General features: G+C 41.5%; 1 protein-coding gene across 1 annotated transcript; it reads right to left on the minus strand.

The window, feature by feature from the left end:
- Positions 1 to 346: 346 nt before the first annotated feature.
- ACOT13 (acyl-CoA thioesterase 13) lies at positions 347 to 14,273 on the minus strand. The gene is made up of 3 exons (XM_061398726.1): positions 14,007 to 14,273; positions 4,199 to 4,383; positions 347 to 1,908 (listed from the first exon to the last, which is right to left on the minus strand). Exons 1-3 carry the CDS (start codon positions 14,091 to 14,093, stop codon positions 1,701 to 1,703), a joined length of 480 nt encoding a protein of 159 aa, XP_061254710.1. The 5' UTR covers positions 14,094 to 14,273; the 3' UTR covers positions 347 to 1,700.
- Between the last annotated feature and the right edge of the window lie 52 nt (positions 14,274 to 14,325).

Raw genomic sequence — 14,325 nt, forward strand, 5'->3', positions numbered from 1 at the left:
GACCTTATACCTGGCTTCGTGGAAAGGCAAAAATACTTGTAATTCACAGTGCACTTCCATGTTTTCTATCAATTGACAATTGGAATCTATTTGAAATGAACACTTTCTCATGGTCAGGGACTGTTCTAAACTCTTTATCTAGCCACCCTGAGTGGAACTAGGTGCAAAGGTTTAGGAACTTGCCCCCATACTCAAGTTTTAAAGGGTTCAGGCCAATTTTTTAAAAAAAAAAACATCTTTATTTGGTATTTGAGTGATTTCCTTTGTGGTTAAATTTGGATTAGGTATCCTGACCATTGCCCATTGTGAGTGATGTTACACCCCCTGAAGTTAATATCCAGAAACACTGCTCGTGTGCTCTTTATTGATGTCCACGTTCATTGGTGAAGGTGGTGTCCTATTTCCCCATTTGATAGTTACTGTTTTATATTTACTCCTCTACATGTGCCAGCATTCTGTTAACAAGAAAGAGCTCTCCTGTCTCAGCCATTTATTGTTACCTAAACAGTATGGATTCATTTCTTTTCAGTGCTATATAGTTTATTTGTAATTGGAAGATAACTGCTTTACAAGTGTGGGTTCTGCCATACATTAGCACGAATCACCCCTAGGTATACATGTTCCCTCCCTCATGAACTCCCACCTCCCACCCCTCTAGGTTATCACAGAGCACTGGGTTTGAGCTCTCTGCGTCATACACTGCTATTGTTTTTCATGCCTTGTTTCACGCCTTGTTTTATTGAGCACTTACTTTCAAATACAAGATAGTTTCATCTTGTTATTTCCCTATCCCACCCCCAGCTCTGAAATCAGCTCTTTCTCCAAGGATCCCAAGTTACTTTTCATGGGCAATACTAGATGGGTTTCCTATGTGTACACTGCTATTTTCAAGTCTGCTTCTGCCCTTCAGCAAACAGGGCTATGTGTATTCTGATGTGTATACTGTATTCTAATACAACCAAATGATCATCAGCCTTTAACTGTTAACTGTTTTCCAACTTCCAAAGGAAATTACTTCCTTTCTTTATGATCATCAGTTGTGAAATATTAGAACTAAGACCCTAATGACAGAAACCAATTATAAATACCACAGTTGACAGAAATTTGAGAAACTGACTAAACAATGTGTGAACTTGGTCTTTCTAATAGCAAGCATTAGGAGATTGAAGATCTGCATGGTTTTATTCTAGGTACTGGAAAAGGTAATTCTGTGCTCTCCCTACTACCACCACTATAAAATATACTAATCATGAACTGGGCTATTTATCCCACTGGGCTGTTTATCACTAATCTGCTTTGCCTTAAAGTTTATTGAGGACTGCTCACTCTTATTTTTCAGTGTGGCCTGTGGTTCATCTGCTTTGAAGTTCCATAATCTTGGAATTGGGTTTTTAAAAAAATGTAGCATTTTAGAGCTGAGAATGACCTACAATTTAAGGATTAATCATTAATTTGTCCTTCAGCTCAATACTAGGTTTTAGTTGTAAGGTAATCTTACCTCAAATGGCCCTGTGAGCTTTGCTTTACCTGTTTTCAAAACACACTGAGCTAAGAGTGTTTTCATCCAAGTATTACGTATGATTACAGACTAAAACTTTTACGAGGCTCGAAATCAAAGAATATAGACAACCCCCGTCCTGCATTCCACTTGATCTCTGGCATTTTCCCCAAAGACTATTTCTTGGCTACTTCTAGTTGTGCTACTTTGAAAATTGCTCATTGTTGGACTTCTTCACGGAGCCTTCGGGTGGTCTGTTTCCCATGTGTTTGGTATGTCTGCCCTGTGCTATTAATTTTCCCGTGGCCTTGTTCATCAGATCCACAGAAGTAAATGAAAGGGATCTTCCTTCCTTCAAAACGTGTGCTGTAATCAGTATGTCTTCTCCCACTTTAGCAGGTGACATGTACCTTAAAAGGAAATATTTAAATTTAGTTAACAGTAGTTTTTAAGTGCATCTCATAACAGCCTTATGTTTTTTTCCTAGATAGTTCAAGAATAATAGTAAACTTTCTGTCCTTTCTCATTTGAATGGCAGATCCTGACCCAAGTTCTCTCTTACTGATTCCTTACATGCACACAAGTTTGTTTTCCCATAAACAGGAGTTTTCAACTGCTCCCCAGCCCTGCGGCCCTTCTTTGTTTTTAGGTTTCCTACTTCATATTTATCTGGGGCTAGTGAAAGATTCCCCCAAGCTTTCATTTAATTTGCTTAACTTCCAACATGAGGTAATACTTGCTGTTTGGTTATCAATATTCAGAAGTTACTCAGCTCTAAAATGATTTAAAAACAACTATAAGGAATTAATTGAGGCCCTCTTGGATCTCAGGCAGCTCCTGATGGTGGCCAAAACTTCGGCCACACAGACTTTGAAAGGCCAAAATTATGTTTGGCTTATTAAAGATGCTTTATGGTTGTAATAGCAGTATTTTGGAAGATCATGACGTGCAGTGCCAGGTTGGAAGATCTCTGCTCCTAATAGTCTTGAGGCAAAGCAGGGTCGTCAGACGGTCTTAACCCTCATCACATGGAATAAGGGAAGAACTGCTGAATACATGCCTCAATGCCCTAGCAGTTCTTTTTGTTCATCTTTATCTCAAAAGACCCTTTGCATTTTAATCTTGTGATTTGCTTACTGCATGCTCATTTCCATAGTAAAGACAGACTAAATGTTAAGTTAGCCTAAGGAAAGATTTAGATTGAAACCTGATGACTGACATGGTTTACACTGACCTCATGTCAAATAATGTTGGCTTTCCCACCCTAACTTCTGCCTCACCTGCCAACAAAAATCATATCTTCTGTAGCTTAGGTGGAAAAATTGTCTTTTTCAACACCACATTTCAAAAGCATCAATTCTTCCAGTGCTCAGCTTTCTTTATGGTCCAACTCTCATCCATACATGACTACTGGGAAAACCAGAGCTTTGACTAGACGGACCTTTGTCGGCAAAGTGATGTCTCTGCTTTTTAGTATGCTGTCTAGGTTGGTCATAGCTTTTCTTCCAAGGAGCAAGCTGTGGCTGCAGTCACCATCTGCAGTGACTTTGGAGCCCAAGAAAATAAAGCCTGTCACTGTTTCCATTGTTTCCCCATCTATTTGCCATGAAGTGATGGGACTGGATGCATTGATCTTAGTTTTTTGAATGTTGAGTGTCAAGCCAGCTTTTTCACTCTCCTCTTTCACCAGGAGACTCTAGTTCATCTACGCTTTCTGCCATAAGGGTGGTGGTATCTGCATATCTGAGGTTACTGATATTTCTCCCAGCAATCTGATTCCAGCTTGAGCTTCATGCAGGCTGGCATTTCACATGATGTACTCTGCATATAAGTTAAATAAACAGGGTGACAATATACAGCCTTGATGTGCTCCTTTCCCAATTTGAAACCAATCTGTTGTTCTATGTCCAGTTCTGTTGCTTTTCGACCTGCATGAAGATTTCTCAGGAGACAGATGAGGTGTTCTGGTATTCCCATCTCTTGCAGAATCTTCCATAATTCATTGTGAACCACACAAAGGCTTTGGCGTAGTCAATACAGCAGAAGTAGGTGTTTTTCTGGAATTCTCTAGCTTTTTCTGTGATCCAGTGGATGTTGGCAATTTGATCTCTGGTTCCTCTACCTTTTCTAACACCAGCTTGAACATCTGGAAGTTCTCGGTCCACATATTGTTGAAGCCTGGATTTGAATTTTCAGCATTACTTTGCTATTGTGTGAGATGAATGCAATTGTGTGGTAGTTTGAGCACTCTTTGGCATTGCCTTTCTGGAATTGGGATGAAAACTGACCTTTTCCAGTCCTGTGGCCATTGCTGAGTTTTCCAGATTTGCTGGCATATTGAGTGCAGCACTTTCACAGCATCTTTTAGGATTTGAAATAGCTCAGCTGGAATTTCATCACCTCCACTAGCTTTGTTCATAGTGATGCTTCCTAAGGTCTACTTGACTTCCCTTTATCACTGATTATATATCCCTGATTATTTATATTATTATTACTAATATATATTGTACTTAGAAATCCTTTTAGTTCTAGATTCTAAAACCATGGAATGTTTTTAAGGCAAATCTGTAGCTGCACTTAAGGATGACCAGCTAAGGGCAACTCCTGCTTTATTTCTGTTATAAATGTGTGTAGTCTCAGTTGTTTGAAATGAGTTATCACATTGAAAAAAGTTATTTGGGGTACAGTTTGTATACGTACGTTATGTTCATATCAACACTGACTCCGGATATACCCCTTTCTGTGCACAGCAGAGCAAGCGATGATATGACATCCACTAAGGTGGCTATCATGCCGCCATGGAGAGTGCCCATTTTATTGGCATGCTGCTCTTCCACTTTCATTTCACAAATCAGTTTCCCAGGGGCAGCAGAAACGAGAGTCACCTAAGTGTTAAAAAAATTTTTTTTGAATATTTGGTGGTATTAAGAAAAGCACAAACAGCTCTACCAAGAACTATCATTGGATTAAACCAAGCCACCCCCAAAAGTTGATTCAGAAACTGAAAATGAAGTTACCAGTCTCTCTTGATAGAAATGAACTCTGGAGTAAATTGTTTTGAAATAAAAAGGAATATTTAGGGGAAAACAGGAGTAGTTTTTCTTAATCTCCACTACTCTGCATAAATCAAACATTCCATCTGAGCTTCTGAACTCTATGTACAGCAACCTGGCATCTCTTAATGTCTTCTCAGAAATTCTGCACTAAGTCAGGTGGTCCTTGTGATCTGATAGTCCATTGTAGTTTTAATTTGGATGTTCCCTAGTTATTGCACAAAGTAATTTTCAGAATGACTTCATGATGAATGGTTTAAAACAATGTTTAAAATAGGCTGAAAGAAATTCAATACAGGATGAGAACAAGCTTATACCACAAACCTATTTTAGTGTAAAAAAAGTTTAATAGAATCCAGCAAAGTTAAATTGCTGCTTTTAAGGTCCTGCCCCATTTATAGTATCATAATGAAAAAAATTACATAAAAAGATAAAATGTGGAACAATGAATTTAGAATGTTATATCAAACATCTTTAGAAAGGAAACAAAAATAACAGAAATGTGTTTCTTATATCCTATTCAATTTACTAGGAAAAAACACCATAGATATCTAACATTTAGAAGTCAGAACTGAACTGTGGATGGAATGCGTTGCATCCAGTGCAGTAATTCTTGCTGTCACTAGAGGTTTTCAGACAGAATATGGATGCCTGTGTGAGGCGTCTGCTGTATTTGGGGGAGGGAGGGGTGTCTCCTGCATTAAACGATTCGATTCTCGGTAACTACCATTTATTGAGCACTTTTGTAAGTCAGGCACTGTGCCGGTCTGTCCATGCACTATGTAATAAGGGAGAGATGGTTTCCATTTCGTAGTAATTTAAATTCAGACTGGTTTACTGTCAAGATCACCAAGGATATGACAGAATTGAGATTCAGGTCTAAGTCTATTCACCTCCCAATCTCCCTTGTTGCTAACTGTAGAATCTCTAGATATATACAGTGGCTTTTATGCTCCCACCAGGAAGGCATTTTGGAACTTCACAAACTAACTTGAGTTGTTTGCTGTTGTTTATCCTCTACAAGGCCCTGATATAAAACAGAAACAGAACCATAAAATACAAACCATTCTAAATAATATGTTTTGCTTAACAGGTAAATCAATGGAAAAGTGAATGTCAGAATGGGATCATTATCATTCAATAAATGATCTAGCCATAAGATGTCCTCATTAACTAATAATGCACACCAAGGAGACCCAAGATATAAACTCACCTTACTAGGGCATTTACTAGACTCTTTGAAGCACTGCAATCTAAAGATGAACAAGATCAAATCTCTGCTCTTAAGGGGTTTCCAGTCTATAGGAACAATACACGCACACTGCAGTACAGTGACTGACTGCCGAGAGGATAAATACAGGTTGCTGGAAGTAAGGATCTTACTCATCCAAGTATGTTTTCAGGGAAGAGACATTAGAAAGGCATCTGTGAAATTATTTACACATTGAAGGATGGGCAGAATTTAGCCAGGTAAGACAGTTTGAAAAAGCTAGGCAGTTCAGGAAAGCCTCATCGTCACCACAGGTGGGTGCGTGTGTGTGTGTGTGTGCATTTTCAGTCACATCTGACTTTTTGCAACCCTACGGATTGTAGCCCGTCAGGCTCCTCTGTCCATGGGATTTTGCAGGCAAGTATACTGGAGTGGGTTGCCATTTCCTTCTCCAAGTCACCAAAGATAGTTTAGTATAATTTCAAGGTACAATGTATTTAATAGAGCTCAGTTCTTAGTGTTCCATGTGATTATCTAACTTTGGCTGGGATGACAAAAAGTAAAACAAATGTCAATTTCACTTTCTACTGAAGAATACTGATTTTAATACTGACCTTCTCCCCCAGCCTGGTGGCGCAGATGGTTAAGAATCTGCCTGCCCAGAGGAACCAGATAACAAACTGCCAACATTCACTGGCTCATAGAGAAAGCAAGAGAATTCCAGAGAAAACATATACTTCTGCTTCACTGACTACACTAAAGCCTTTATTGTGACAATAAACTGTGGAAAATTCTTAAAGAGTTGGGAATACCAGACCACCTCATTTGTCTCCTGAGAAACCTGTATGCAGATAAGGCAGCAACAGTTAGAACTGGACATGGAACAACAGACTGATTCAAAATTGGGAAAGGAGTACAACAAGGTTGTATATTGTCAAGTTTGTAACTTTTGACTCCTTCACTTTTTGTCCACCACCCACTCCTGTCTCTGGCAATCACCAACTGTTCTCTGTATCTCTGAGCTCTGTTTGTCTTTTGTTTTTCTTAGTTCTACATAAAGGGAGATCATATGGAAAATAAAAAAGAATCTACCTGCAATGCAGGAGATCCTGGTTCAATCCCTGGGTTGGGAAGATCCTCTGGAGAAGGAAATGGCAGCCCAGTCCAGTATTCTTGCCTGGAGAATTCCATGGATAAAGGAGCCTGGCAGGCCACAAGTCCATGGGGTTGCCAAGAGTCGGACATGACTGAGCGACTAAACCCACCCACCCAACGTGAAAGGCCAAAGGCTATACTAAGATACAAAATTGGCTGAAAATGTATACTGGAATAGAGATACTCTTGCACTGGTCACTCTGATATGACAGAGAAATACTTTTATGTGTTACCAATTGTTTTTTTTTTTTTTTCCAGCCCTGTTGCACAGCTTGTGGGATCCTAGTTCCAACCTGGGACTGAACCCAGGCCCTCAGGAGTGAAAATAGAGTCCCAACCATTGGACCATCAGGGAATCCCTAGTGTTACCAGTTCTTGTCTCCCCAAGTAGAATAAGTAAACCAATGGAAGATAACAATGAAGACTGATTCTTCTTTCGAATTAGAAGACTGATTCGCTACCCAACTTCCCAGAACTAAAAAACATGTCTTGTGGGGGAAGAAACCAATAACTACCTCTCTGTTGACAAATGGGGCTGAGGAGAGGACACTGTTTCAAAAAAAACAGATTTCTGTTTCAGTCATGATACAGGCTGTAGGGAGCACATGTATTTCTTTGGTTATTAACTGTAGCTAACTTTGTGTTAGAGACCATGCTCAGAAATGTATATGCATGTCTTACAGGCACTGAGACACCGTCTCAGTCCTCACAAATCTTTCAAGTAGCCAGTGTTTTGGTCTCCACTGGACTCAGGTCCACTAAGTAAACCTGCCTCCCCTGAGTTACTTGAAAAGAACACTGAAAGATAAAGGTAAAAATGGAGGCAGTGAGAGACTACTTTTTGGGGCTCCAAAATCCCAGCAAATGGTGACTGCAGCCGTGAAATTAACAGATACTTGCTCCTTGGAAGAAAAGCTATGACCAACCTAGACAGCATTTTAAAAAGCAGAGACATTACTTTGCCAACAAAGGACAGTCTAGTCAAGGCTATGGTTTTTCCAGTACTCATGTATGGATGTGAGAGCTGGACTATAAAGAAAGCTGAGTGCCGAAGAATTGATGCTTTTGAACTGTGGTGCTGGAGAAGACTCTTGAGAGTCCCTTGGACTGCAAGGAGATCCAACCAGTTAATCCTAAAGGAAGTCAGTCCTGAATATTCATTGGAAGGATTGATGCTGAAGCTGAAACTCCAATACTTTGGCCACCTGATCTGAAGAACTGACTCATTTGAAAAGACCCTGATGCTGGGAAATATCGAAGGCAGGAGGAGAAGGGGACGACAGAGGATGAGATGGTTGGATGGCATCACCAACTCAATGGACATGAGTTTGAGTAAACTCTGGGAGTTGGTGATGGACAGGGAGGCCTGGTGTGCTGCAGTCCATGGGGTCGCAAAAAGTCAGACACGACTGAGCGACTAAACTGGCTGAGGAACCAGTAGAGACTATCAGAGAAGACCAAAAACAAAAGTTAACAAATGGGTGCCATGGGAGGCAAACAAAGCCCTAGGGAAGAGCTCGGAAGAATTTAAATATTCCCTGAAGATTTAACCAGCTGAAGTACCATTTCACTCGTCTTCATTGGCAGGGTGGTGATGGTGATGAGAGATGTGCTAAGCAGGATTATAAGCAGTATTTTTCCCCAAAGGCTGGTAAATGGCAGATTTTATCGAATCATTCTAGAATGCCTACAAAGGTAGATGCTATGAAAGTATATTCACAATAATCACACTGGCAGGGTTTCTCTCAATTACAGCTCCTCTGCTGCCTTCAACCTGGAAAAGAGGGGCTAATAGGGAAAGACCTTCCTCACCACCTATAGACTGAGGACTGGGGTGATGTCTCTTCACTCCTCCAGATCTCCTCTCAAGAGGGAAAGCACAAACTTGGGGAGAATTTTTGCAGCTAATCTAGTTTGGAATGTAGAATTGGAATAGAGTCATTCCCAGGAAGGAGTGATGCCATGCAGGAATGTAAATATGATGAGCCCATTATGATAAAATCACAAATCCAACAGCAACAAAGTCTAAATAATCTGTTCCCCGAGCAACAGTAGTCTAAGTATACCTGTTGGCATATCACGTTGATAAACTTTAAGTAATAACACTGTCCTTTTGTGGTAGAGCCAAAGCTTCAAAGTTTTTCGAGTAAGTGTAAGGTCTATTCTTACTTTCCTAACCACGTCTATAGTCTTCAAAGGCTACTTACTGTTCTCAACCCTGTATGTCCTCGGGGTTCAGTCTTAAATCCTTAATGCTTCTCTCTAGTCTGTGCTGTTCCTCTTGAGACAGCTCATTCACCTATACTTTACCTCTCATTTCCACAAGGATAACATGACACAATTTAACCTGGCTTCTGAGCTGCCTGCGCTTATTTCTTTGTGTGTTGGATTTCACCTGGTATTTCCAGATCTCACCTGAGACTCCTGAAGTATATACTTTCACATGTGTTATTGTGGGGGTGAGAGTTCCATTGGCAAGTAACTTAAACATCATAAGGTGAAACATGTTTCTTTACTGCAGAACTAGTTGAAAGCTTTCGGATTAAGGCAATGGCACCCCACTCCAGTACTCTTGCCTGGAAAATCCCATGGACGGAGGAGCCTGGTAGGCTGCAGTCTATGGGGTCGCTGAGGGTCGGACATGACTGAGGGACTTCGCTTTCACTTTTCACTTTCATGCATTGGAGAAGGAAATGGCAACCCACTCCAGTGTTCTTGCCTGGAGAATCCCAGGGACGGGGGAGCCTGGTGGCCTGCCGTCTATGGGGTCACACAGAGTCGGACACGACTGAAGCGACTTAGCAGCAGCAGTTGAAAGCTTTAATATATAAAAGGGATGCAATGGCTTTATTCATATGAGGTACACAGAGTAGTCAAATTCAGAGATACAGACTATAGATAGTGGTTGGCAAGGCTGGGGAAAAAAGGGAATGAGAAGTTATTGCCTATATGGTAGAGTTCCAGGTCTGCAAGATGGAAAGAGTTCTGGAGATGGATGGTGGTGATCGTTGTACAACTATGTGAATGCAAAAATTACTACTGAATTGAATACTTGAATATGGTTAAGATGGTGAACTTTATGTTGTGTGTGTGTGCGATCAGTCATGTCCAGCTCTTTGTGACCCCAAAGACTAGCTGGCTGGCTCCTCTGTCTGTGGGGATTCTCCAGGGAAGACTACTGGAGTGGGTTGCCACACCCTCCTCCAGGGGATCTTCCCAACTCAGAGACTGAACCCAGGTCTCCTGCATTGCAGGCAGCTTCTTTACTGTCTGAGCCACCAGGGAAGCCCCATGTGGTAAAATATGTGTATTATACCACAATTCTAAAAACGGGGATACATCCATGTTTTCTGAAATTATTTGGGGGACTTTTTTTTTTCCTCCTCAGGGCACATCTGATGGTGTCGGGAGCCACGTTAGGCATTACTGACAAAATGGAGGCACAGCCCCAGACCCGTTTCCTCATTCCGCAGGCATGGTCCCGGGATGAAGGAGTTAGGCCTTGTAATTCTGACTTGTCTTTTCCTCTCCTTGGCTGAGTTGACTGAAAAGGAATATTAAGGTGCTTATTGTTTTTGAGAGGAGCATGAGAAGGCACAAAGCCTTCTGCAGCTGTGCTCAGAGAATAATTTATAAAGTTAATCACTGACATTTGTTCAAGGACTTTTACAAAAAAGTGTTCCAGGGTGAGCACACAGGCCGCAGCTTGAGACCATGGGAGGGATTGCTATCTGAAGCCTATTTATGAGCAAAGTGTTTATGGCAAAGGAGTTTGCTGAATTTAGGGTTTAGGAATAATTAAAATAGAAGATAAAGATTTAAGGGATGCTGTAATGTTCGCATATTCTTCTATAGCTTATAGAAATTAGGGACTTTAGAGATATTATTAGCTAGAAGCCCTTTCTAAGAAATACTGAGCTTAGGATACTAGGGGCAAACAGGACTTAAAAAGATAAGAAATAAACTGAGGAATGTGGTATGCAGCCCAGACATTAGCATGAGTTACAGTGTATTCACAAGGACACATGAGAAAAAGTAGTTAAGAGAATTGCTGAGGCAGAAACTCCTTTTGAGGGGCAACAATGATTTATGGAGACAACAAATCTGGGTCAGTGGGAACTGAAAATATCAAACCTCTGACCTAATGCTTTTGTCAAAGTATAAAAGAGAATCATAGGCTTGAAATAAACAGGCAGTCCAAGAAAACTGAGAGGCTGCCTTAGGTTCTCGCCGACACTGCTCACCCCTTCACGTTGAATCCCTGGCTGCTGGAGCTGGATTCTGGCATGATGGGACTGTTCCTTGGAACCCACTTTTTTCTTCTCCTCGATGATAAACTCCTGGAGGGTGAGGAATTGTGATGGGGAGTGTGTGGTGTGTGTGTGTGTACATGCACACAGTCGTGTCTGACTCTTTGAGACCCCATAAAATGTAGCCTGTCAGGCTCCTCTTGCCCGTGGAATTTTCTAGGCAAGAATACTGGAGCGGGTTGCCATTTCCTCCTCTAGGGGATCTTCCCAACTGAGGAATCGAACCTGCATCTCCTGCAATGGCAGGTGGATAGTCTACCACTGTGCCACCTGGGAAGTTGATGGGTATTTCTTTATAATCTCATAGTACTTTGTTGACTGATTTAAAAGTGATCTTATAGCAAGATCAGGACTTTATTTTGAGTGTTAGTCTTTCTGTATCAATGCTTTATAAAAGATAGGTTTTGTGGGTGTTTATAAACACTGATAAAACAGAGGGTTTTTTTACAAAGAGGACAGGCTAAAATAAAGAAGTGCAATGTATGATCTCATGCATTGACTTGACATCTATACCAGAACTAATTTTCAATTTGCTTTCTTCAACAGATCATTTGTAGAGGGACAAAAAGTCACCATCAATCATCAGATTCTATATGCTATCTCCAAACAACTGTCCAAAAAACAATATTTGGAATTGGAATATTATCAGCCAGATTTTCCAGTGTTTTTGTATTTGATTCATTGACTTTGTGGGAGTGGGTAATGGGGCAGACTTGACACAATAGTTCTGTACACCTCACTTGCTTCTTACACCCAGAAACATTATTCCTTCTAGTCTTCACAAAAGCAATGGGGTAAGAGGACAAGTGTGTCTGAGAGACCGTGTACATCTTTTACTCCAGTTTAATTTTAACAGTAATCTTGCATTTTAAAATCCTGTACTTAGAAGAGCATTTCTTGCCTTGAAGAATATCTGGTGTCATATTTAAATCACCAAAGGGACAATTTTTTGAAGTAAAATTATTTTATCGGTCAAGATCTCGTAAGGTACAAAAACTACACTTCTTTTATTAAGAAAGAGACTTTAAAGAATTATTAACCAGAGATTTAGAGAAAGAAATCATATGATTTGAACAGCCAACTCTAAGTCCAGTGCAAAGACATGGTTTATATGTATATAGCAATGGCAACCTACTCCAGTACTCTTGTCTGGAGAATCCTATGGACTCAGGAGCCTGGTAGGGTGCAGTCCATGGGGTCGCTAAGAGTCAGACATGACTGAGCGACTTCACTTTCACTTTTCACTTTCATGCATTGGAGAAGGAAATGGCAACCCACTCCAGTGTTCTTGCCTGGAGAATCCCAGGGATGGCGGAGCCTGGTGGGCTGCCGTATATGGGGTCGCACAGAGTCGGACACGACTGAAGCAACTTAGCAGCAGCAGCAGCAGAATAAGAGTAGCAATTTATCTAGTTTTGACCTAGATCAAAGTGAATGATTAAGAGCATGGTTTAAAGTCAAGTTTTCAAAATCTCAGCACTTCTGACGTTTGGACTGGGCCATTCTCTGCTGTGGGGATGGGGGAGGCAATCTGTGCACTGGGGGTGTTTGGCAGCACCCCTTCACTCTCTCAACCACCCCCGATTGAGAACCGCCGGTCTAGATCCCATTATCTTAAAACTCACAGTAAAAGAAACCATGTTCATGACTAGATTTACAGATCACTATGCATAAACCTCACCCCACTCCAGTACTCTTGCCTGGAAAGTCCCATGGACGGAGGAGCCTGGTGGGCTGCCGGCTACGGGTCGCACAGAGTCGGACACCACTGAGCGACTTCACTTTCACTTTCATACATTGGAGAAGGAAATGGCAACCCACTCCAGTGTTCTTGCCTGGAGAATCCCAGGGATGGGGGAGCCTGGTGGGCTGCCATCTATGGGGTCGCACAGAGTCGGACACGACTGAAGTGACTTAGCAGTAGCAGCATGCATAAACCTATTTAGCCTGAGCAAATCTGCCCACACGAAACAACTGCAAAATCCATTTTTGATCAAATTAACACACAAAGCACCTACCATGATACCAACCTGTGCAGTTAATATGATAGTCACCTGTCAGTAGTGAGCACTTGAAACACAGCTAGTATGAACTGAGATGTGCTCTACAGTTCACACGAGATTGCAAAGTACAGAAAGTTAGCCCTCTTTGTATTGACTACGTTAAAATATTTTTGATATGTTAAACTATTTTACTAAAATTAATTTAACATTTCTTTTTAATTATACAATGTTGTGATTATAAAATTATTATAAAACACCTCCTTTCTAAGGCGGTCGTGAAGCCCTAAAGGGGGATCTTTTCCCCCACTTAACACTCCTCCTAGTTTACTTTATAAATCCCAGCAGGAAAAACGAAGATTTTATCAGCAACAAGCTAAGATACCTCCGCAGCTCAACCAATGAGACACCACCACAAACCCGACTCTCCTCTCCTCCAAGGAACTTGTTCAAAACAGCCCCTCTCAACTGTCTCCTATTCTCTCTATAGAAGAACAGCTGAGGACTTGCCCATGGTTAGCCTCAGTTTGCAAGTCCCAAGGTGTAACTCCTCTGCCATTCCTGAGATAAACCCATTTTGCTGACTTATAAAACGGACAGATCAACGTAGGCACACCTACCACATAACTACTCCATCAAAGCAGTAATCATTACTACTAGGGTGAGTTTAGGGATTCAATCCAAAAGAATCTAGCCAGAGAACTTATGAAGCGTTCACCCACGAACCAAGAAGGGCGCTTTCTTTCCCTTCGTTAGAAACCGCGCCTTCGCCTCTAATACCTTTTCCAAGTTTCTATCGAAACCGTTAAATTTGCCTGAGTGCGTTAGCCACTCCAGCAGAGTCTTTGCCTTCTTCACCCAGATCATCGTGGACCGTTCGCCGGCTCCCAGGCCCCACTTAAGACTGAGTCTTGGAAGAGCAGGGGAGCCCTGAAGTTCGCAAAAGAACAAGGTCAACAGCCTTCTGGACCCGAAGAGCGTTCCGGGTCCGCGGCCGAGCGCACAACTGTCCCTTCCCTGGCAGCTGGCGCACTGACGTCTAGCACTTCGTCACTGACGTTCAGCCCGCGTTGTGACAGCGCACGCATGTGCCGTTTGG

This window comes from Bos javanicus, chromosome 23, assembly GCF_032452875.1.
Source record: "Bos javanicus breed banteng chromosome 23, ARS-OSU_banteng_1.0, whole genome shotgun sequence".
NCBI classification, from domain to species: domain Eukaryota; kingdom Metazoa; phylum Chordata; class Mammalia; order Artiodactyla; family Bovidae; genus Bos; species Bos javanicus.

What these genes read in the sequence shown, in the direction of transcription:
- ACOT13 (XM_061398726.1), bottom strand. Translation starts at nt 14,093, where the DNA reads ATGATCTGGGTGAAGAAGGCAAAGACTCTGCTGGAGTGGCTAACGCAC. An exon ending in TCGATAGAAACTTGGAAAAG is followed by an intron (nt 4,384 to 14,006) that starts GTATTAGAGGCG and finishes TTTAACACTTAG; the next exon opens with GTGACTCTCGTTTCTGCTGC. An exon ending in AGTGTTGATATGAACATAAC is followed by an intron (nt 1,909 to 4,198) that starts GTACGTATACAA and finishes TTTCCTTTTAAG; the next exon opens with GTACATGTCACCTGCTAAAG.